At 50.2% G+C, this 22,705-nt stretch overlaps 1 protein-coding gene across 9 annotated transcripts in view; it reads right to left on the reverse strand.

Annotated features, from left to right (window-relative positions):
• Positions 1 to 22,705, reverse strand: part of MED12 (mediator complex subunit 12) — a 614,738-nt gene that overhangs the window by 69,547 nt on the left and 522,486 nt on the right. For all 9 annotated transcript variants that reach the window (XM_078640219.1, XM_078640216.1, XM_078640215.1 and 6 more), the window contains one exon: positions 21,144 to 21,285. In XM_078640219.1, the coding sequence (XP_078496345.1) occupies positions 21,144 to 21,285 (142 nt within the window). The remainder of the gene's footprint in view (positions 1 to 21,143; positions 21,286 to 22,705) is intronic.

Genomic DNA, 22,705 nt, shown 5'->3' on the forward strand with positions numbered 1-22,705 from the left:
TCAAGGGCTCTCAACATAACCGCATGTAGCTATTATCTGAACAATCAAACTCAATGTTTACATATCACCTTGACAAAGGTAGCGGAATCGCTGTCCTTCATCTGTCAGTAGGGTTTCAAGAAGACTGAAATGTTCTGTACCTTCGGTATGTTCTTTCTGAAGTATATGGTTTCTTTTACATTGCCCAGTAACTGGGGTGAGAAATTGGAATATATTTTCACACTAATAGTATCTGTGAGCACCATGCATATACATTTTGCTGCACGCTTGCTGTGCATGTTCAACTCAACATGATGGCATACCTGTATCTCTCAGTTACCAGACATTTCAGACTACTATGCAACGAGATAATACAGCAAGGAACCTTTGGGAAAGGTACACAACTACTTCTTCTAATGTACACTGTTGGACCCGGCATCGTGGCGTGGTTCGCCTCTGTCCCTCCACACCCTGTGAGCATAAGCCTGCACCCCGAGCCTGGTCGTCCCCCTTCAAGTAAACCTAGATCCCCCGAGAACCTCGACCAGGCCTGCCTTTTCCGCTCCACGCCCGGCTCCGAGCGCCTAACCTTGCATGCCCCACAAGGCCCGGACGCCATCTTCCCTTCCCGACATCCCTGTCTCCCTGGGCCTAGCGTGACCCCGGCCCCAGCGAACCCCAGACTCCAAAGGCGCGCCAGTCCCGGCTGGGGGGGTAAAGGACTCCCCGAGTGAGATAAGCCAGGGAGTTTCGATGGCACCTCCGGCCTCACCTGAGGGGCTGGTTTCTGTCACACCTTTGGCCCTCCCCAGTGAGCCAGTTTCGATCGCACCTCTGGCCTCCCCGAGTGCTGGCTCCAGACCCGCTGGGCATCTGGGAATTCCCAGACCCATCTTTCAAAGGGATCAAAGAGCCAACCGCCGGACCTCGCCAACGACCAGCCCCCCGGGCAGGAGACCTCTGCCTGCGAGGGTCCGGAGATCAAAGAGCAGGAGGACTATAACTGGGCCCGCCCGACAACTAGCGGGCAGTTGTATCTTGGACCTGAAGCCTGCTGATCTGATCGCTGCTGACCCTAAGAAGACTCATCCTGAACCTCTGAGCCCTGCTGACGCTGTCGCGGCTCCTTCTTCGCCTTAAGGAACTGAACCACCTGAGCCCTGCTGACGCTGTCGCGGCTCAAGCTGAACTTGTAACCATCGGAGCCCTGCTGACGCTGTCGCGGCTCAAGCTGAACTTGTAACCATCGGAGCCCTGCTGACGCTGTCGCGGCTCGACCTCTAAGACCACCCGAGCCCTGCTGACGCTGTCGCGGCTCCTCACGAACTTCTCCAGATCGAGCCCTGCTGACCTCGTCGCGGCTCGAGGAGTACTCTGGTCCGGCTGGACCATCGAGACCACCATCATGACCGAGCCGACTCGACGGAGGCGAGGCAGCCAGTACGACCATCATCCCGTATCCCCCGGCTCGAGGATTGAGAGCTGTGCGTAGGGTACGCCTCGTACTGACCCAGAGACTAAAAGACTGTCCCGCTTCCCCCTTCCTGAATCCTCCAAGACTTTGTGGCCCCTCGACCACTGTGTATATAAGGGTGCTTCCTTCGTTTATTGCTTATATAAAGAACTTGTTACTAGAATCCAACGGTGTGGTGTCTGTTCATAGTGTGGTGTGAGCTCCGTGTGTACGATCCTAGACTTGAAGTCCTCCCCGGTGAGGACCTCACAATCAAGACTCGGCAAGTTCTGTGGGAGAGGTGGGTCTTGGGGTGTCTGGGTGAGCACAACCTGGCCCTCGGAGATCACCCCTTCTAACATTGGTGGCAGCGTCGCGATAAGAACCTACGTCTAGGGATCGTACAGTACTGACAACACCCGAACGAAGAGCAACCATGTATGTATAGGCATTTATATAGCGCACTACTTACCCGTAGGGTCCCAAGGCGCTTCGACCGCTGCGAAACCCTTCCTGGCTTCCCTGAGAGATGGTCCCTTAATGGGTATCTCCAGGGTGAGACCAGGCATCCCCGGCGGTCTGGTGGGGCCGTTAGTGAAGATGAGGCAAGCTAATGCCCAGAGTTGCCGAGTGTGAACGCTGATCAGAGTGGGCACCGAGGCGAGAGAATTATCGAGTCCGCTGACCCTGGTCCAGAAACCTGCCGCGCCGGGAATCGAACCCTGGTCCCGGGCCGTCCTCTGCTCTCGGGTCTGCCGCCTCTAACCAGTGAGCCACACTACTTCACACCAGTGAGCCACACTACTTCACCATGAGCATCACCAACGACGAAACCACCTTCCAGATGGAACTTCTGGGAGATTATACACACCGGCAGCTGAAGCAGTTTTGCATAAATCGCCAAATCCCGACAACGGGACTAAACACCAAAGAGGACTTTCAACAAGCTGTAACAGCCTGGATGGAGACCGGAGCCCAACCTCCAGCACCGACAGAAGCCGATGGAGGGGGAGCCCCCCGGATCGAAACCCACGCCCCAGAGCAAGAGAGAGCAGAGTCCCCGACGCGGACTCACAGCACAGAGAGAGGTCTATCTCGAGAAGAGATGACCGACCGAGAACGCAACCGAAGCCACGAGCTAGAACTAGCCCGTTTGAAGATGGAGGTAGAACTCAAGCTGGCCGAGAAAAAGCTAGCCATCGAGCAGCTGCGGCTGCAAGGAGAACTGGAGGAGAAGAAACTCCAGCGAGAACATGACGGAAAGAAGCTCCAGCTGGAGCACGAGCGCAGCATATTGGAAATAGAACTAAAGGCCCGGAACGAAGACAACCGAACAGCAGCGACCCGAGAGTCCGTTCCCCCGGTGGAACCCAAGGTCCACATCCCCAAGGATGTGGAGAATATTACAAAAACGATGACATCCAGCAATGGTTCAAGGCCTACGAGGATCGCCATGACCTCCCACCGAGTTCCGCAGAAAGATTGGGGAGCCGGGCTGTGGGGTCGATTCCTGAGTGAGGGGAGAGACACCCTACTCGACCTACCGTCCGCCGAACAGACCTCCTACAGCCACATGAAAGAGGCCCTCCTCTCAAGGTACGGGCTCACCCCAGAAATGTACCGCCAACGCTTCCGAGAATGCAAGAAGATCCCCGGCACCACATGGGTAGAATATGTCAATTTCTACAGCCGGGCCCTGGAAGGGTGGATCAAGGGCAGCAAAGTATCCACCTTCGAGGGACTCATTGACCTCATTGCGTATGAACATTTGTCCCTGAATTGCTTTGTGGAACTCCGACAGCACCTCCTGGACAGCAAGTTGGCTGACCCACGGAAACTGGCGTCGAGGCCGATCGCTGGGTGAGCACCCGAGTACCCCGGGGGCCCTGGGGAGACTCTGGCCGAAATGAACAGGGATCTTCCCGCCAGAGGGGAGGGGGGAGTCAGAATAGACAGAGGGGATCCCAGGTAGGGTCCTCGCGCAGTCCCCCCAGAAACCAGCCTGGCACCTCGCCTCCCACAGCGCGCACAGGGTTCCCCCCAGCTAAGCCAGGGCCCCGGGTCAGCCAAGCCTGCTTCCATTGCCAGCAACCAGGGCACTATGCCAATGACCCCCGATGCCCTTTGTTCAAGAAGCCCGCCGCTACAGGGCCCCCAGTGCGCCACATCACCTCAGTAGCCCTAGAAGAGGAGGGGGAGGAAGAGTTCGAGGGAGCGGACCCCGCAGCGATGATGTTAGTCTCCCTGGGTGATAGGGAGATGGTCCCAGGAGCCCCCCTACCCGACAACACAGAGAAATACCGACAGCAGATGACTGCCAATGGCCATCACATAGGGGCGCTCCGAGACACTGGGGCCAGTATCACCGCCGTCAAACGGCACCTCGTCACCGAAGCCCAGATTGTTCCCCACATCTCCTGCAGGGTGATCGCAGCCGATAACTCCGTCCGCACCTGCCGGATAGCTCAAGTCCCGTTCGAATGGGGGGGCGTCTGCGGAGAGTTACGAGTGGCGGTCTGCTCAGACATGCCCGTGGACTGCCTGCTAGGTAACGATCTAGAGAGCTCCCCATGGCCGCGGGTTGAGAAAAGAACCCACTTGGAGATGGTGGGCCTGCCCGAGTGGGCCTGTGTGAGTACCCGGTCGATGACCGCCCGAAGGACCACCCCCGAAGGGGCGACCGTAGAGGCGGCACCGGCGACCCCGAGGTCCCTGAACTCTGAGACCCCTGAGCTGTTCCCCGGAGAGAGCTTCCCCCCCGACGCAGGTCCCCTCGGCCCTGGCGTCGAACCGACCCCGAGCCTGGACGACCTTCCTGAGCTGGCCCAGTGGCGCCAGGAAGGAGGACCGTCCCGAGAAGAATTCTGCCTAGAACAGACCTCCTGTCCATCCTTGGTTGGGCCGCGGCAGCAGGCCGCCGCCCAGACTGCCGGTGACCAGTCCGGCTCTCACTTTGTCTATTGGGAAAACGGCCTCTTGTATAGCGAACAAAAGTCCGCCGAGCTAGGGTCAGGCCGAGTGCTGGTGGTACCCCTACGCTTCCGCGGCTTTCTCCTGAACCTGGCCCACGATGTGCCCCTGGCGGGACACTTGGGTCAAGACAAAACATATCACCGCCTAGTCACCCACTTTTACTGGCCGGGCATGCGCTCCGCTGTGGAGGCCCACTGTAAGTCCTGCCCCACGTGTCAGTCCAGCGGAAAGAGCGGGGGGAAGCGCAAGGCTCCCCTCCAACCCTTCCCCGTGGTCAGTACCCCCTTTGAAAGGGTGGGAATCGACATCGTGGGCCCCCTCGACCCCCAGACCTCCTTGGGCCACCGTTTTATCCTTGTCTTGGTGGACCATGCCACCCGATACCCCGAAGCCATTCCCCTCCGAACGGTGACCGCCCCCGTAGTGGGGCGGGCCCTCATGGCCATCTTCTCCCGGGTGGGATTCCCCCGAGAGGTCGTCAGCGACCGAGGGACCAACTTCATCTCGAAATACATGAAGTCCCTGTGGCAACAATGTGGGGTGACGTACAAATTTACCACCCCATATCACCCCCAGGGTAACGGTCTGGTGGAGCGATTCAACCGGACCCTCAAGGGAATGATCATGGGTCTCGAAGAGCCCCTGAGGCGTAAGTGGGACGTCCTCCTTCCCTGTCTCCTCTTCGCATACCGCCAAGTCCCCCTGAAGTCCCTGGGGTTCAGCCCCTTCGAGCTCCTCTACGGGCACCCCGTCAGGGGACCCCTCACCCTGGTAAAGAAAGGGTGGGAGATGGCGGCCCCAGAGCCCCCTCCCGATGTGTTTCGATACATTCTGGCCCTCCGGAACCAGAGGAGGAAGTTCAGAGAAGTGGCCGAGGCAAACCTCGAGGCCAGTCAAGAAGAAATGAAACGGTGGTATGACCAGAATGCCACTCTGGTCGAGTTTCAGCCCGGACAACAGGTCTGGGTGATGGCCCCCGTGGAGCCCTGTGCCCTGCAAGACAAGTGGACAGGGCCCTTCAAGGTGGTGGAACGTAAGAGCCAGGTGACCTACCTCACTGATGTAGAGTCCCCCAGGAACCCCTTGAGGGTCCTCCACGTGAACCGCCTCAAGCCCCACTTCGCCCGGTCCGAGTTGAGCTTGCTCCTCGCCACGGACGATGGAGAAGAAGAAGAAACGGAGCCTCTCCCCGATCTCCTGTGCGTGAAAGAAAAAGATGGCTCCGTAGAGGGGGTGAGTCTCTCCTCCTCCCTTCTCCCGAGCAGCGCGAGGACTGTCGCCAGTTGTTGGGATAGTTCTTGGACCTCTTCTCCCTCACCCCGGCGTCACCAGCTGGTGCGTCCACGACGTGGACACCGGGGACAGCCCACCGGTACGGCACAGAGCCTACCGCGTCCATGACCGAGTCCGGGCCTGTATCAAGGCCGAGGTATCAAAGATGCTAGCTCTCGGGGTGGTCGAAGCCTCTGACAGCCCATGGGCTAGCCCTGTGGTCCTGGTTCCGAAGGCAGCCGCCCCCGGTGCTGTTCCCGAGCTGAGGTTCTGCGTTGACTACCGCGGGCTCAACGCAGTCACCAGAACCGATGCGCATTCCCATCCCCCGAGCCGATGAGCTTATCGATCGCCTCGGGGCTGCTCGCTTCCTTAGCACGTTCGACCTGACCAGTGGATACTGGCAGATCGCCCTCACCGAGGGAGCCAAGGAAAGATCCGCGTTTTCCACCCCGGATGGTCACTACCGTTTCCGGGTGATGCCCTTCGGGATGAAGAACGCCCCCGCCACCTTCCAGAGGCTGGTGAACCAGGTACTGGCGGGGTTGGAGGAGTTCAGCGCTGCTTATCTGGACGATATCGCAGTGTACAGTTCCCACTGGCCCGAGCACCTCCAGGCGGTACTGACGGCCCTGAGAAGGGCCGGTCTCACCATTAAGGCGAGCAAGTGCCAGATCGGGCAAGGGTCCGTAGTCTACCTCGGGCACCAGGTCGGAAGCGGCCTCGTAGCCCCCCTCCAGCCCAAGATCGATGCCATCGTGGACTGGGAGGCCCCCACGACCCAGACGGAAGTGCGGGCGTTTCTAGGGCTCACGGGGTACTACCGACGGTTCATCAAGGGGTACGGCAGCATCGCAGCCCCCCTCACGGAGTTAACCTCCAAAAACCAGCCGAAGAAAGTCAGCTGGAACTCCACCTGCCAAGAGGCGTTCGAAATGTTGAAAGACGCCATGTGCACCGCCCCCATCCTACAGGCCCCCGACTACTCACGAGAGTTTGTAGTCCAGACGTACGCGTCCGAGCATGGCATCGGAGCAGTCCTGTCCCAGGTGAACGAGAGCGGCCTAGACCAACCAGTGGCATTCATTAGCCGAAGGCTACTCCCTCGAGAACAAAGGTGGAGCACCATAGAGCGGGAGGCCTTCGCGGTGGTTTGGGCCCTGAAGAAGCTGAGGCCCTACCTGTTCGGTACTCACTTCCGGGTCCAGACCGACCACCGACCTCTCCGGTGGCTAATGCAAATGAGAGGGGAAAATCCCAAATTGCTGCGCTGGTCCATCTCCCTCCAGGGGATGGACTTCACTGTTGAGCACCGGCCTGGTTCTGACCACGCCAACGCAGACGGCCTGTCCCGATTCTTCCGCCTCAGCGAAGAGAACCCCCAAGAGGATGGGTAGTTCTCCCCGCCTTCAGCTGGGGGGGACGCGTGTTGGACCCCGCCTCGTGGCGTGGTTCGCCTCTGTCCCTCCACACCCTGTGAGCATAAGCCTGCACCCCGAGCCTGGTCGTCCCCCTCCAAGTAAACCTAGATCCCCCGAGAACCTCGACCAGGCTTGCCTTTTCCGCTCCACGCCCGGCTCCGAGCGCCTAACCTTGCATGCCCCACAAGGCCCGGACGCCATCTTCCCTTCCCGACATCCCTGTCGCCCTGGGCCTAGCGTGACCCCGGCCCCAGCGAACCCCAGACTCCAAAGGCGCGCCAGTCCCGGCTGGGGGGTAAAGGGCTCCCCGAGTGAGATAAGCCAGGGAGTTTCGATGGCACCTCCGGCCTCCCCTGAGGGGCTGGTTTCTGTCACACCTTTGGCCCTCCCCTGTGAGCCAGTTTCGATCGCACCTCTGGCCTCCCCGAGTGCTGGCTCCAGACCCGCTGGGCGTCTGGGAATTCCCGGACCCATCTTTCAAAGGGATCAAAGAGCCAACCGCCGGACCTCGCCAACAACCAGCCCCCCGGGCAGGAGACCTCTGCCTGCGAGGGTCCGGAGATCAAAGAGGGAAAGGACTACAACTGGGCCCGCCCGACAACTAGCGGGCAGTTGTATCTTGGACCTGAAGCCTGCTGATCTGATCGCGGCTGACCCTAAGAAGACTCATCCTGAACCTCTGAGCTCTGCTGACGCTGTCGCGGCTCCTTCTTCGCCTTAAGGAACTGAACCACCTGAGCCCTGCTGACGCTGTCGCGGCTCAAGCTGAACTTGTAACCATCGGAGCCCTGCTGACGCTGTTGCGGCTCGATCTCTAAAACCACCGGAGCCCTGCTGACGCTGTCGCGGCTCAAGCTGAACTTGTAACCATCGGAGCCCTGCTGACGCTGTCGCGGCTCGACCTCTAAGACCACCCGAGCCCTGCTGACACTATCGCGGCTCCTCACGAACTTCTCCAGATCGAGCCCTGCTGACCTCGTCGCGGCTCGAGGAGTACTCTGGTCCGGCTGGACCATCGAGACCACCATCACGACCGAGCCGACTCGACGGAGGCGAGGCAGCCAGTACGACCATCATCCCGTATCCCCCGGCTCGAGGATTGAGAGCTGTGCGTAGGGTACGCCTCGTACTGACCCAGAGACTAAAAGACTGTCCCGCTTCCCCCTTCCTGAATCCTCCAAGACTTTGTGGTCCCTCGACCACTGTGTATATAAGAGTGCTTCCTTCGTTTATTGCTTATATAAAGAACTTGTTACTAGAATCCAACGGTGTGGTGTCTGTTCATAGTGTGGTGTGAGCTCCGTGTGTACGATCCTAGACTCGAAGTCCTCCCCGGTGAGGACCTCACAATCAAGACTCGGCAAGTTCTGTGGGAGAGGTGGGTCTTGGGGTGTCTGGGTGAGCACAACCTGGCCCTCGGAGATCGCCCCTTCTAACATACACTATTTTCCCAGCATGAAATGTATCGACTTTACCTAAGGAATATAGATCTAACTATCTTGGATAACATAATGGAGGAATACTAAGTGAAGATGCACTAACTTGGACTACAGAAGGAAATGGTTCCAAATCACCAGCATGAACTCCTATACTTTCTTGCTTCCCCCTGCAGCTGTCAGGTGACCCTGACCTTGACTCTTTAAACTTTAACAGTTGGCTCTCCTAGGCTCCTTAAATCCTTGAATTCCTCCAGACAGAATCCATCAGCCACCTAGTTTTCCTCTGAGCTCCGTTGAGAGAAAAGCAGCTGTAAGAAACTGGAGCACGCCTGGAAGTTATCTTATGACCCCACAGGGAAATTAGTTTACAAAGCCTCACAATTTTTTTTAACAAACTCAAACGCTCCACGATGAGAGCGTAGTACATTAACAAAATCCGCTCTGCAGGCAACTCGGCTAAAACTTTTCAAAATTGTTAAGGACTTCATCATTCCAAAGTCAACTCAAGCGTAGTCCCTCCTACTCTTGACCTATGTAAGGGGCTATCAGACTTTTTTCAAGACAAAATTCTGTATATCTACTCCATGTTCGCTCTACCTCTTCACCCTCCTACTTCGGTTGCTGGAGCGGCTAACAATGATACTCTGACCTCATTCCATGCTATTTCTCCTGATGCCTCACTTTTGAAACTCCTAGCCAGCATATCAGGTTCACCCAAGGATCCCTGTCCTGCTCAGTTTTTCAAAATCTGAGGCCCCCTCATAAATCCTTCACTGAACCAGATCTGTAATTCTTCCCTTAGCACCGGCTTTTTCCCTTCAGCCTGGAAACACGCCCTTCTAGTGCCTAGTCTTAAAAAACCGAATGCCGACCCCACCATTCTTAAAAACTACCGTTCAACTTCCCTTCTACCTGCACCAGCTACAATATTAGAAAAGATAGTTCAGGAAAAACTTTCCAGCTATCTTGCATCCCACCACCTTTCCATGATTCTCAGTCCGGGTTTAGATCTGGCTATAGTACGGAGACCGCCCTTCTAGAAGTTTCTGAGACCATATTTGAATGCATGTGTGAGAAGTTGGCCTGGCATATGCTGTCCACTATTCTTGTGGGCACCTTGCACCAGTCCAAACGACCCCTTATTGATGGAAGGTTAAAGACAACCTTTATAGAAAGCTATCCTAGTGGTAGCTGTGGAGAGAAGCTTTCAGGCTAAGTCTTGGCGGAATGTTAAGCAGCTTGTTTTACCAGTCTATAATCTCGTGAATGACCAAATGAAAGGAGAACTATACCAGGTATATTTATATATATATATATATATATATATATATATATATATATATATATATATATATATATATATATATATATATATATATATATATATATATATATTCACTGAAAAAACCATAGGTTATAGACCATATATAGTTAGGAATTTGCATTTACAAAACCTTGAAAATTCACTGAAAAAACCATAGGTTAGAGACCATATATAGTTAGCTGGACATTTTATTGACATAAAACCAATGAAATTCCATATATAGTTAGTTGCACTAACTATATATCGCGCACCCGCAATCCACTGCTGATGATGTCACATATTACATCATTCATGACATGGTCAGTGACATCACTGATGACATCACTGATGACATCTCAAATGACATCACTGATGACATCTCAAATGACATCACTGATGACATCTCAAATGACATCACTGATGACATCACTGATGACATCATGACACACCAATACCAGTTACTACATACGCACTCACTGATTCCTACGTCTACACACACATTCACTCATTCACCCATACAATCACTCATACATACAGTCACTCATTACAACACTATCATATGCACTCATACACCATGGGTGAATGAGTGAATGTGTGTGTAGACGTAGGAATCAGTGAGTGCGTATGTAGTAACTGGTATTGGTGTGTCATGATGTCATCAGTGATGTCATTTGAGATGTCATCAGTGATTTCATCAGTGATGTCATTTGAGATGTCATCACTGATGACATCATCTAGTGTCTGTGGTTTTGGAAAGTTTAAATATGTTTTACATATTGAAGAATGAGTGGATGTATGGAAGACTGAGTGTGTGTGTGGCTGGCTGGGAGGTGTGTGACTGTGCAGATCAATGTGTACTTGTATCAGTGATTGTATAAGAGAGTAAGTATGTGTTAGTATATGTGTGAAAAAGTATGGTGTTCTGTGTTTATCTGTATAGATGAGGAAATCGAAGTGTGATTGATTCTTTACAGGACTGACTAGGTGTGTGAGTAACTCCATGGATGAGTGGCAGTGTGTGAGTGTCTGCATAGGTGTATGAGTGCATATGATAGTGTTGTAATAATGAGTGACTATGTATGAGTGATTGTATGGGTGAATGAGTGAATGTGTGTGTAGACGTAGGAATCAGTGAGTGCGTATGTAGTAACTGGTATTGGTGTGTCATGATGTCATTTGAGATGTCATCAGTGATGTCATCAGTGATGTCATTTGAGATGTCATCAGTGATGTCATCAGTGATGTCATTTGAGATGTCATCAGTGATGTCACTGACCATGTCATGAATGATGTAATATGTGACATCATCAGCAGTGGATTGCGGGTGCGCGATATATAGTTAGTGCAACTGACTATATATGGAATTTCATTGGTTTTATGTCAATAAAATGTCCAGCTAACTATATATGGTCTCTAACCTATGGTTTTTTCAGTGAATTTTCAAGGTTTTGTAAATGCAAATTCCTAACTATATATGGTCTATAACCTATGGTTTTTTCAGTGAATTTCATTGGTTTTAATAATATCTATAGCTGTAAAATATATTCTTTATTACGTGACTTATCACGTAGCCACGTGAGAAGCCTCATGACGCGTCGCATAACCGTGACGTATCGGCTCTGCAGCGCAAACAAAACCCGAAACGTAAGCGCGCCGGAGCACGCTTACAGATATATATTTTTTTTTTAACCTTAATTAGAGAAAATCCACACGTGCACATATCTTGAGGCCTTGCAAAGGCACATCAAACAAACAGTCCCTACAATTTTGCCAAGTTTGCTGGAAATCTATTCCCTTAATTTTTTTTTTTTTACGGTTTCTCTTGGTTTTCCCCTTGTTACGCTTACCGGGACGCTACCCGGTACGCGAACCGGACGCTCCAAAAACACAAGATGGCGGACTCCCGTTACGCTGCCGTAAAAAAATGTTTTTTTGCCCCGCGGGGTAATTTAATATCCCCCTCATCAATCCTAGGGGGTCAGGAGGGGTTTACCTTGCCCCCTTTCCTTCATTTCCCCCTTCGTTTTTCACCACATCTTGTCTCTCGAACCTACCGAGAGAAGATGGCGGCCGCTCCGGACTGTTTACAATGTTGACAGCCAATCAGCTTATCCTCAGACTCACGTTACGCTGCCGGTTAGCTGCCCGGTTAGCTGCTCCGGACTGTTTAGAATGTTGACAGACACCGGAGAGCCAATCAGCTTCGCTTCCCGAAGTTCCGTTACGCGTCAGGTACGCGAACCGGGGCGCTAACCGGAGCGCTGTTACAGATATATATATTTTTTTAAACGTTAATTTCTCAAAATCCACTGGAGCACATATATTGAGACATAGCAAAGGCACGTCGGGCAAACCATATCTACAATTTTGCCAAGTTTCATGTAAATCCATTCAGCCGTTCGAGCTAAAAGCGAGTCCAACCGCCCTATGGAAAAATGAATGGGAAAAACGCGTTTTGGGACCCCCCTTTTTTCTCGGCCCCCCCTTGACGAAACCCCACCAAATTTTCAGGGGCTGCTCAGAAACAAAATGTTCAATTTTCCTGAAAATTTCAGCCAATTCCGTCCACGAACGCCAAAGTTATTAGACATAGAATTTTCAGAAATCCCATAGAGAAAATATCCTAACTATATATACCTACTGGCGACCGCCAGTAGGTAATAAAAAATATATGTATTTATTCTAAAAACATCCCTCTAGTCTCTTTATGAGGCTAGAGACAAAAGTACATTCAGTAAACTTAATAGCACACAATCAATTTGCACATTATACGTTGAGCCCTAGGGGTGTACCAAACCATATATTAAGAAAGTGGTATAAGAACCACGACTGGCATAGAGACTAGGCCTAGAGCCTTTAGAGCCGCTGGGGCCACCAGGAACCAAGCGATACAAAAGAGGGTCAGACTGATTTGCATATAGCCATGTCTGAAATGGGGTGGCTGAGTGGGCTAAAGAATGGTGATGGATTAAACCCAGATCAGTTGACTGGGGGTGAGTGTTTGATTTGCTCAAACGCTCCGTCCATCATCCCCTTTTGTATCGCCACCAGGAACCACCCATGGTAGTGACACAGGGGACCCACGGGGGATGCGTGTAGTGTGTGAACACAGCCGCGAATCACCATTAACTTCTATGGGGAAAGTAGTGGTTGGAAATTTAAAGATAAAGGACACTTAGAAGAGGACTTGGAGCAAACCCCTTTAGAACTAGAAGGTCAACACCCATGGGAGCACATGAGTACTCAAGTCACCTCACCCAGGGAAGCCGGGTGCATAGGTGTCTTTTGGTGTCTGGTTTCGTCGTCGTTTTCAATGTCGATCTGCTGCAAAGTGCTGCTGTCGTCCAAGTGGAAAGTGTCCTATGTGATCCAAGCCTGGATCGAAGATGAGAAGAACCTGAAAGCAGAGGGGACAGAGTCTGGGTCACTTGCCAGTGACCAGGAGCACAAAAGGGGGATGCCCACCGATGTCGGGTGATTTCAGATGAAGAAGGTGAAACTTGACTCTTCAGCCACGAGGACCAGGAGGTTTTGACGATGACCAGGTTCTGGATTTGAGCTGTCCTACGAAGGATGTCGAGTGCTGCGGTGTTGGTGCCCAGACTGGACCCAACAAGCCTTGGCAACAGCAACCCACACAGGAATCAGAGAAATGAAAAGTATATTTGCCTTCAAGGTGACCCACCAGTTGACAGACCAGGGATCATGAAGGAGCCTTGAGTGGAAATGCAAGAAGCGGGCTCATGGAATACTCGTGGAGTGTAGGCTCACAATCTTCGGTGCAGATAGTGCTCGGGGCTTGGGCTACAAGTAACCCAAAGCACAACTTCAGGAGATGTCGAGAAGTCAATGCACTAGCAAATGTGCACGGTGTCCAGGAGTTCCGGTTCCACGTCACTCACGAGGGCTGCGGGTCTCAGCCTAGCTGGGGACTCGGGTCGGCCTCTGAGAAGTCTGGAAATCCTCTTCCTGTTTTGAAAATGCTTCAGAGTCCGGCTGGAGCTTCGAAATTGCAGACCGGCAAGATGCTTCGTTGGTTCCTGCTTTAGCAGGGGAGTCACTCCTTGACCCCAAGGGAGATTCTTCCGTCCTCTAATCTTTAGTAGAGCGTCGAAGTTCCAGGAATCAGTTTCAGAGTTTTGTCCAGATGTAATCTAAAGTCCTGTTGCCAGGGGTCCCTTACTTATACTGAAGAAAGGGGTTGGACATACTCTGGGGACTCACCTATGGGAGGGTTTGGAAAGAGGGGTGGCTACACCCATTTCCTTTGTCCAGTTTCGCGCCAGAGCAGGGGCTGGTAGCCCCTGCAACCGGTTTGAACTGGGCTATGAACAGGGACACCAAATGTGCCCCCTGTGCAGACTTTCTGGCACTCTCAGAGTGCACCCACCCAGCCCCAATACACTAAAGCCTGTCTGGTAGGTGGTTACCCCTCCCTGTGACAGGAAACCTATTGTCCAGGCCTCCCCTGCTGGAGTTTCGTCCAGCAGCAGGAGCTCAGATGCGTGTCTGTGGCTGCAGCATCCATTTTGTAATGCCAGGACATGTCTCTCCCTCTAGAAGGGTGGAATTCAACCCTGCTGCCAGGACTGGCGGTGAGTAGGATTCCAAAGTATTTGACACTAAACACGACATGATTCCATGTAGCCATTCCAAAGTTAGCCTTTACCGAGAGGTTATAATGCATTTAAGAGTATATGGTCTGGCTGCATCACAGAACAGCCTCAGAGAATAGATTCCGAAAGCTGCAGACGGGTCCTGCTCATGCATGGGCACCCTCTCACACAAAACCAAACACCCTGCCTTCAGGGTTGATAAGGCCTGCCATAGGAGTGACTGATAGGTTTACATGTGTCAGTGATTAAAGGTAGATATAGATAACCTATATCTTAGTAAGGGGTGCATGCACCACCATACCCAGGCTGCAGTAGCAGTCCAGTGTTGCCATTTTGGAAAGTTTCCAAGGGGTGACATAATACATGCTGCAGCCCCTGGTAGGCCTCTGGGGTATCTATGCCCTTAGTACCTAGTGTACCATATACTAGGGACTCACAATAGTACCCCAGTAACCAAACTGGTGTGTACCTATAGTACCTGGAGTCAATTTAGAGAGGAGGCAGCTAGGCTGGGGTCTTGGATAGCAGGGCCCCAGCCAGCCTAAAGTCGAAAAAACAGTGAAACATCAGCAAAAAGTGGGGGTAACCATAGGAGCAGGGCCTACTCTCCTACAGAGTGGGCGCAGGCAAAGCAGCTATGCTTGTGCTCCTTGATTTGTCTGTGCATTCGATCCGGTCTCCCACTCTATCCTTCTTGATAGATTACATCACTTGGGGATTCAGAGCACTCCTCTGTCCTGGATTGGATCCTATCTCAACAGTCGGACTCAACACGTTTCTCTCCTTTTAGCTCTGATGAGAAACCCCTGTGCTGTGGGGTTCCCCAGGGGTCGGCGCTGAGCCCCCTCTTTTTCAACGTCTACCTTTACCCCCACGTGTCTTTGGTTGAATCCTGTGGAGTGAGGGTGATCTCTTACACGGATGACACTCAATTGGTGGCCATTCGCTCTGGTGGCCATCCGAGCTGAATCCTCCTCCCAAGCCTGTGGACTCTGCCATGAACACGGGCTTCCGGTTTGAGAATGATTTGTCCTGCATTACCTTAATTAGACAGGTCTATTCTTGATTTGGAAAAATCCATATGCTTCGCAAATTCCTCCACTTTCTCCCCTTGGAATCCCGCCGGACCATAATCCACGCCTTAATCACCTCACGCCTAGACTACGCTAATAGCCTCTATCTCGGGGCACCAATGTATCAGATCAGACGTCTACAGATAATTCAAAACGCGGCGGCCAGAGTGATATTCAAAATTCCATATCGACACTCCATCACCCCCATCTGAGGAAGCTCCACTGGCTCCCAGTGATTAAGAGGATCGAATTCATTCAAGGCTCTTGTTCTGGCATTTAGAGCGTACCAAGGCTGTGGCCCCGCTTATTTGAGAGCTCGACTCAAGCACTATCAAAATAGTCGGACTCTCAGATCCAACCATCTACGTCTTCTAGCTACCCCCAGCTTTCACCTGTCTCGAATGGGTGGCAGAGCGTTTGCAGGAATCACCCCCAAGACTTGGAATGCTCTGCCACTCGCTCTGCATTCTGTCGAGTCAGAAGCCATCTTTCGACGTGCTTTAAAGACCAGGATGTTTACCAACCTCTTGTCCCTTCTGTCACCCGCCAAAATATAGTCAACTCTACTCTGCAGATTCATGCAAGGAAGACCAACTGAGCACCGGCACAGATCTTCTGAACAGAATGATCACTGACAAAGGAGTAGAACAAGTACCTTCCCTTGTGTAAATAATAATTCCTTTAGGTCGAGTCTTGATACCTTCCAAAAGGTAATTCTTAATAGAAGTGATGATGCATTTTGAGTTGTTTTCTAATTGATTTCAAAGAACCAAAAGACAACACAATGCCCTGGTGGGAGATTTCCATCTGATCAAGAACTGTAGTTGCCAAGAGCCCTCTTTGGTTCTAAACTGTGCAGCCGATCTCTGGATCAGATAGGTTAGATGGTGAAAACGAGGCTAGATGCTGCATGTGTGGTTTGAAATTAAAATGTTAAACACACTTGAACAGGAATGTTCCACACTAAATGCAAATATATGAGAAAGCCTATCACTCCCTGTCACACTACTGGGTGATATTGCTGCAAAGAGGACTACAAACTGTTGAGAAACATTACGACAACTAAGCAACTATAGGACCCATCAACCACAAGTATGGAACTGGCAGACATGCCAAAAGACCACAGAAAACCTCAAAAAAATAGTCCCTTACAGATGATGCGGTCACCTAACCCCCAAGAGTGGAAATACACAGGCCTTCTTCAGAGCTCCAAGCCTCTGTGCTAAACTAGCATTAAAGGTGCAAAATATAGGGTCTAATTCAACGGACAGAATTTTTCTTTTATTGCTGTTTCTTCTCATCCATCAGCGCTGTATAGCCGAACCAGTGGCAACAATTTATCATAACTGGCATTCAATGTAACTAGAGGATGAGTTTGATAGTAAGCCCACTCTCCAAGTTTGAGATCAGACAGCTACTTGTTAGTCCAGGTGGACCTGGAAAGAGGCACAGATACCTTATGACTGATTCACTCTACTGCCTACCACATGCTCTTATACATTCACAGCGGTCATCCTCTCCACTGTCCATATGTGTGGTTCAACTATTCAACCCCCAAAAGTTGTAAGGAGCCTCGGATATTTGATCAGGTCTGTTGCATCAAAGACCACCAGTAACCCAAATGGGGCCCTTCAAGTTTTTGTTTTCCTAAAGGTTGTCCCTAATTCTCAATCATGCCCAGGCGTTTTCCCATTTACTTTTTAAGATGATCAAATGGCTCTGCTTATCTATCATAATAGCAGGTATGCCTGCAACACTGCCTGGGTAGGTTTAACTAGTCTTCTAAGGGTGAATCTTTCCTCGTTTCAGTGTGGCCCCATGAGTCACCAATGCATGTTTGACTTGTAGGCATCTACAAACTTGCATTGCAATTTATATTCAACTTTTAGCCACCTCATTCAGTCTATGAGAGTGGGGAAAGTGTCATTCTATCAGCCTCCCACGCATCACCTAGAGTGAATATCCAGATTCTTAAACACCTCTTCTAAATGGAATTCACCACTCACTGGATGAATAAGTTGAAATAAGACAGAAGGTCTTCCAAGACACCAGTTACAATTAAGCTATGTTATTATAACGCAACAACTCTGAAAATCTAGTCAGAATGTCAACAAGACTTAAATTAATTTCTTGAAAACATTGGATGGTTCTGGTGCTTAATAGCACAGCCTACCACCCCTATTTGTTTCTCCAAAAGAGGCCATTTTTACATAATCACTGTGTGCACTAAACTGCTTCTTAGGGGGTTTTCAACTGTGGATCAACTTCACAGTGTACAAGTGGTTCTTACCCACATTCCAGAATGCTAATGCAAATTCCTCTCAATACAAAGCCCCATAAGAGCAACATGCATAGATTTTACCTCAACAAAGTCTAAGCAACTGGCTTTTTAAATCATATTTATTGAGAAGCCCACATGAAAGGGAAAATATAGAGGAAGAGCAGATATAAACTAAAGTAGTGAGGAGAGGGTTTGAGAATTAGCACATGAAGTAATGCACAGCGACCAACACCTTTCAGATTTCTTTGATTGTATGCAATAAGAGGAGGGATCAGAGAAGGACCTAAGCAGCACCCTAGTGATGTGAGAATTGGATAGCAGAGCGAGGGCAGGAGCATGATGCACAATATGGAGCAAAACCCCCAGTTCATGTCATGATATTAAAACAGGGAAGTATGGTCCTGACCAGAACCAAGAAATCTTCCTTCAAAGTTAAAGCTTGAGATTCATTACATAAATGTATACGAGATCCAAGCCTGATACCTGGAATTGAAAACCACACACGATTCCAAACAAAACACATCCAATGACAAGATGCCTACAATGATGCAAAGGAAACTAAGCCACTAGATTGCAATGCTTGGGTCCACGTGCGTCACTTGTATGTATGTATTTATGCACTTGTATAGCGCGAGCTGTCACCCCGAGGGTATCCTGGCGCTTTTGACTCTACTGACCACCTACACAATTACGTATTTTAAACTGATCTAGGAAATAGGTGGGTTTTTAAATTTTTCTTGAATAGACATAGGTCCTTCTGGCTTCTCAGGGACAAGGGGAGAGAATTCCAAAACCTGGCAGCCACATAGCCAAAGGATCTACCCCCCATCCGGAGCCTTTGTATCCTCGGAACGACCGCCAAATAAGCAGATGACGAACGCAAAAGTCTCGGTGCGTGGTACCAAGAAAAAAGGTTGTTTATCATGACTGGGCCTAGGTCATGTAGAGCTTTAAAAACCAAAGGCGCAGATTCCCGGTGCCAGCAAGAATCCCCATTGAGGTCTTGCAAGCTGTATTACCAGACCAGGATACCGAGACCATCGTTTTTCGGACCCCATTACTGAGGGCACTCTCAAAGATCCATTATGTTTCTTTGCTTCCAAGCAAATTAAATTAACAAATACAAGAAATCTTCCCTAACTGAGTGCTACACAATTGTGATATATTTGCGAATGTGTAATTTCAAGGCAATTACCCTCTGTCCTGAGGATGAACCTTTATTAAGTATGGTTCGAAACGTCGTCGACAAATTACACTAAATGCATAAATTGTTTTATACTTTTTTCTTGCATATGTGTATACTCTAGATTGTCTGGTTTATGTTTTATTCTAATCAGATGTCCTGTTATTGCCTGCTATTTTGTATGTTGTATGTCTTCTTAGTGTGTTAGCCGGACACCGGCCGGTGTCCCGCTTCTATCACACTCAGTGTTCTATTGGTTTTATAATTACCTTTGTATCAGGGAAATAAAATTGTCCGGCTGGACATTTCCCCATACAATATATTTCCATTTGGTCTATATTTATTGCTTCTCTTCATTTGTTTTTTGCTCTAAGGACCCTTGTTCTTTATAATAAAGAGCTTTAAAAACCAGGCAGGATGCTTTAAAAAGGACTCGCTGTTGAACTGGCAACCAGTGGAGATCTTTAAGTGCAAGGGAGGAAGAGGCAGCACGAGGCCTAGAAAGAGCCAGCTTCGCAGCCATGTTTTGAATACGCTGCAGTTTGTTGGTCAAGGTGACAGGAGCCCCCAGGAGCAGTGCGTTGCAATAGTCTATCCTGCTAAGGATAATGCCGCGCACCACCTCAGGCCTAGCATGGATCGGGAGCAGAGGAAGGATTTTCCGCAGGGTGCGAAGTATTGTCATGCAAGTGGAGATGGTTTTGTCCACAAAGCTGTCCAACTGAAGGTTAGAATCAAACATGACTCCCAAGTTGCGAGCGGAGACCGCCGCCACCACATTGCCCAAAGACGAGGAAGGCCAAAGATCAGATGGTAGAGAGCGCGGAACGCGGTCTAATGAGCAGTGGAGTACCTCAGTCTTAGTGCTGTTAAACTGGAGTGAGTTGTTTTTTAACCAGTCAGCAGTGGCATTCATGCAGCGGTGGAAGGTCTCTGTGGACACAGCATCTTCCCCTTCTAGGGAGAAGATGAGCTGGGTGTCATCGGCATAGTTGATCACTGAAATGCCGAAAGATTTAATCAAGGCAATCAAGGGGCAGAGGTATAAGTTGAACAGGATGGGACTAATTGCTGACCCTTGAGGAACACCCTGTCCCACTCTCCTGATACCCGAGCGAAAAGGAGGAAGAGCCACCACCTGGTGTCTATTCTGTAGGTAGGAAATTAACCAATCTCGTGCAAGTCCTGCTACCCCGGCCTCGACCAGCCTGTTGATAAGAATGGAGTGGCTGACCGTGTCGAACGCGGCCGACATGTCAAGCAGCACTAAAAAGGCTGAACGACCACTGTCGACCCGCGATCGAAGAGTGTCCAACACGACCACCAGCGCCGACTCCGTGCCGTGAACCGGTCGGAAGCCGAACTGGGCCACATCCAGACAGGTGTTATTTTCCAAGAAGCTGGAGAGAGACCGGGTCACAATCTTCTCCATGATCTTAACTGGGAAGGGAAGCAACGAGATTGGCCGATAGTTAGACAGGCAGGTGGGGTCAAGGGTGGATTTCTTCAGGAGGGGGGAGACTACTGCAAGCTTCCAGCTATCGGGAAACTCGGCAGTACTAAAAGACTGGTGACAGATGGAGTATAAAGGCCAGAAGAGTTCATCCTGAAAGGATTTCCAGTGTTTATGCGGGAGTGGATCAAGAGGGGAGCCCGAGGACACCCCACCGGCTAAAGCACAGAACTCAGCAAACGGGGGGAGAGAAAAACTCTCCAGCCGCCGATGAGCAGTTTGTTCTTCCAACCTAGCTACAGTATGAGACAATACAGGGGTAGCCACAGACTGCAACCAGGGAGTATCTGAGGTAGAGAGGCCGCTCAAAATATTCGCGATTTTATCCTCAAACGCTTTCGCTAGTGAGTCGCAAAGAGATTGAGAAGCTGGAATGTTGTTGGCTACACAGGCCGGCCTAGATAGGTCATTTACTATTTTGAATAGGGCCTGCGATTTGATAGTTGCTTGCGTCAATGTAGCCTCAAAGTATTCAGCTTTAGCACTTTTAATCTGGGCATGCTAGAGTGATCGAGACAAAGCCATGCAACACTGAAAATCTTTTACTGCAACAGGTACCACTATATTCCTAAATCATATTTAAGTTCTGTTTCCACACTAACGGCCCCCTTGGCTTACATGATATGAATACACTTACCCTCAGCATCTGCTGCCTGAGGTATGCATGCTGCTGCTCAGGTAACATCTGAACAGGCCGGACGCCCGCCTGGACCCCTGGATTGGACATGTGGCTCATTGCGGTCATCACGGGGGCCTGCTGCATCTGCTGGTGTGCAAATCTGTGAAGCAAGGGACAGAAAAATGAGCGAGAGGAAGAAGTCAGATAAACAATCATGCCTACTAACCTACTGTAACTCGTAAACTTATAGGCTCGATTCCATTAATAACCATTTACACGGCACATGCTGCATAGTGCCAAGATAGTACAATGTACCATTGTAATCAAATCAAAGTATAAGGCCTGTATATCTTACTTCTCAATTGTGAATTCTAAAATCTAACAAGGTAAGGCGGGAGTCAAAACTTAGTGAAAGTGGACACTTTGTAAGTTAAGTTTGGTCTTCCATACGTCTTCTACATAGGTTACCATGCGATGCAATTGAACATTGAACACCTTTCTACATGGAATGCAAATGCGTCCCAGAGTTGTAGCAGCTAAATTCTGCATATCTCACACCCTTTGATTTGCAAAGGCCCTAGCTACCTCATGAGTGTGCCCTCAATTAATTTTCGTATCCCTCCCCTTCTTAAGAACACAAGAGGAGAGGCCTGGGAGTCTGTGTTCTTCATATGGGATTCATGCTGTGGCGGCACAAGAAATGAGACTATGTGCCTGCAGGAATTCAGGCGCCTTTGGCATCTGGTATTCTACATTCCAAATAGAGATCAGACCATTTCAATAAGCATCACGTTTTTCCTCCAGGGTGGTAAACAATCATGGGAGCCCCACTGGAGGTGCTGCATATGCTCAGATCAGTACCAGGGGGTTCTCAAAGTGTACCCCCATTCTAAGTTAGAGTAGCCACTGCCCACTTAACATAGGCAATGATGCGATTAACATGGCAGCAGAAATAGTCCAGTGCAAGGGCCTTTTTTAATGGTATCCCTGTGAGGAGACTGCCTACTGGCTCTGCACAGTAATGGTTCATCTATTCCCCTTAGATGTGATCTTAAGCATTCAACAAGTCTGGGAGTCCCATTTTGTGCACTTAGACCACTTCCCTTGGTAATAAGATCAGTCTGAAGTGAATGCCCATCACATCTTCTATTCAGGTCTTACAAAACAAAACAAAAGGTCAGATGGGGTGGCTTAAACTTTCCAATCCTTGTCACTGTGGTTTAATGCAACAATACTGGGAAAAGGTTTGCTTGCTATCTCCATTTTTAGCATTTTTCTGAATTCAAGGTAGATGGGATTGGCTCTGATAATGTGTTTAGTGTATGCCAGGCCTGTGACCTCATGTAGTGCCAGAGGCCCTTCCATATATTGGGACCATGCGAGGACCTTTTACTACCATTGTTTTAATTGATTGAAGGTGTTTTCTTGAATGTACAACATCATCTTTCCTGCCCGTGCCTTTTTTCTTCAAGATTTTTGTGTCTCCTTATAGTTTCAGAGGAGGACTGTTCGCTTGTTACGGCCTTTCCAGGAACGAAACGTGTGAGATGTGCATTTGAAAGCATGAGAGAGAGGTGTGA

The sequence above is a fragment of the Lissotriton helveticus genome, chromosome 4_2 (assembly GCF_964261635.1).
Source record: "Lissotriton helveticus chromosome 4_2, aLisHel1.1, whole genome shotgun sequence".
Classification (NCBI taxonomy): domain Eukaryota; kingdom Metazoa; phylum Chordata; class Amphibia; order Caudata; family Salamandridae; genus Lissotriton; species Lissotriton helveticus.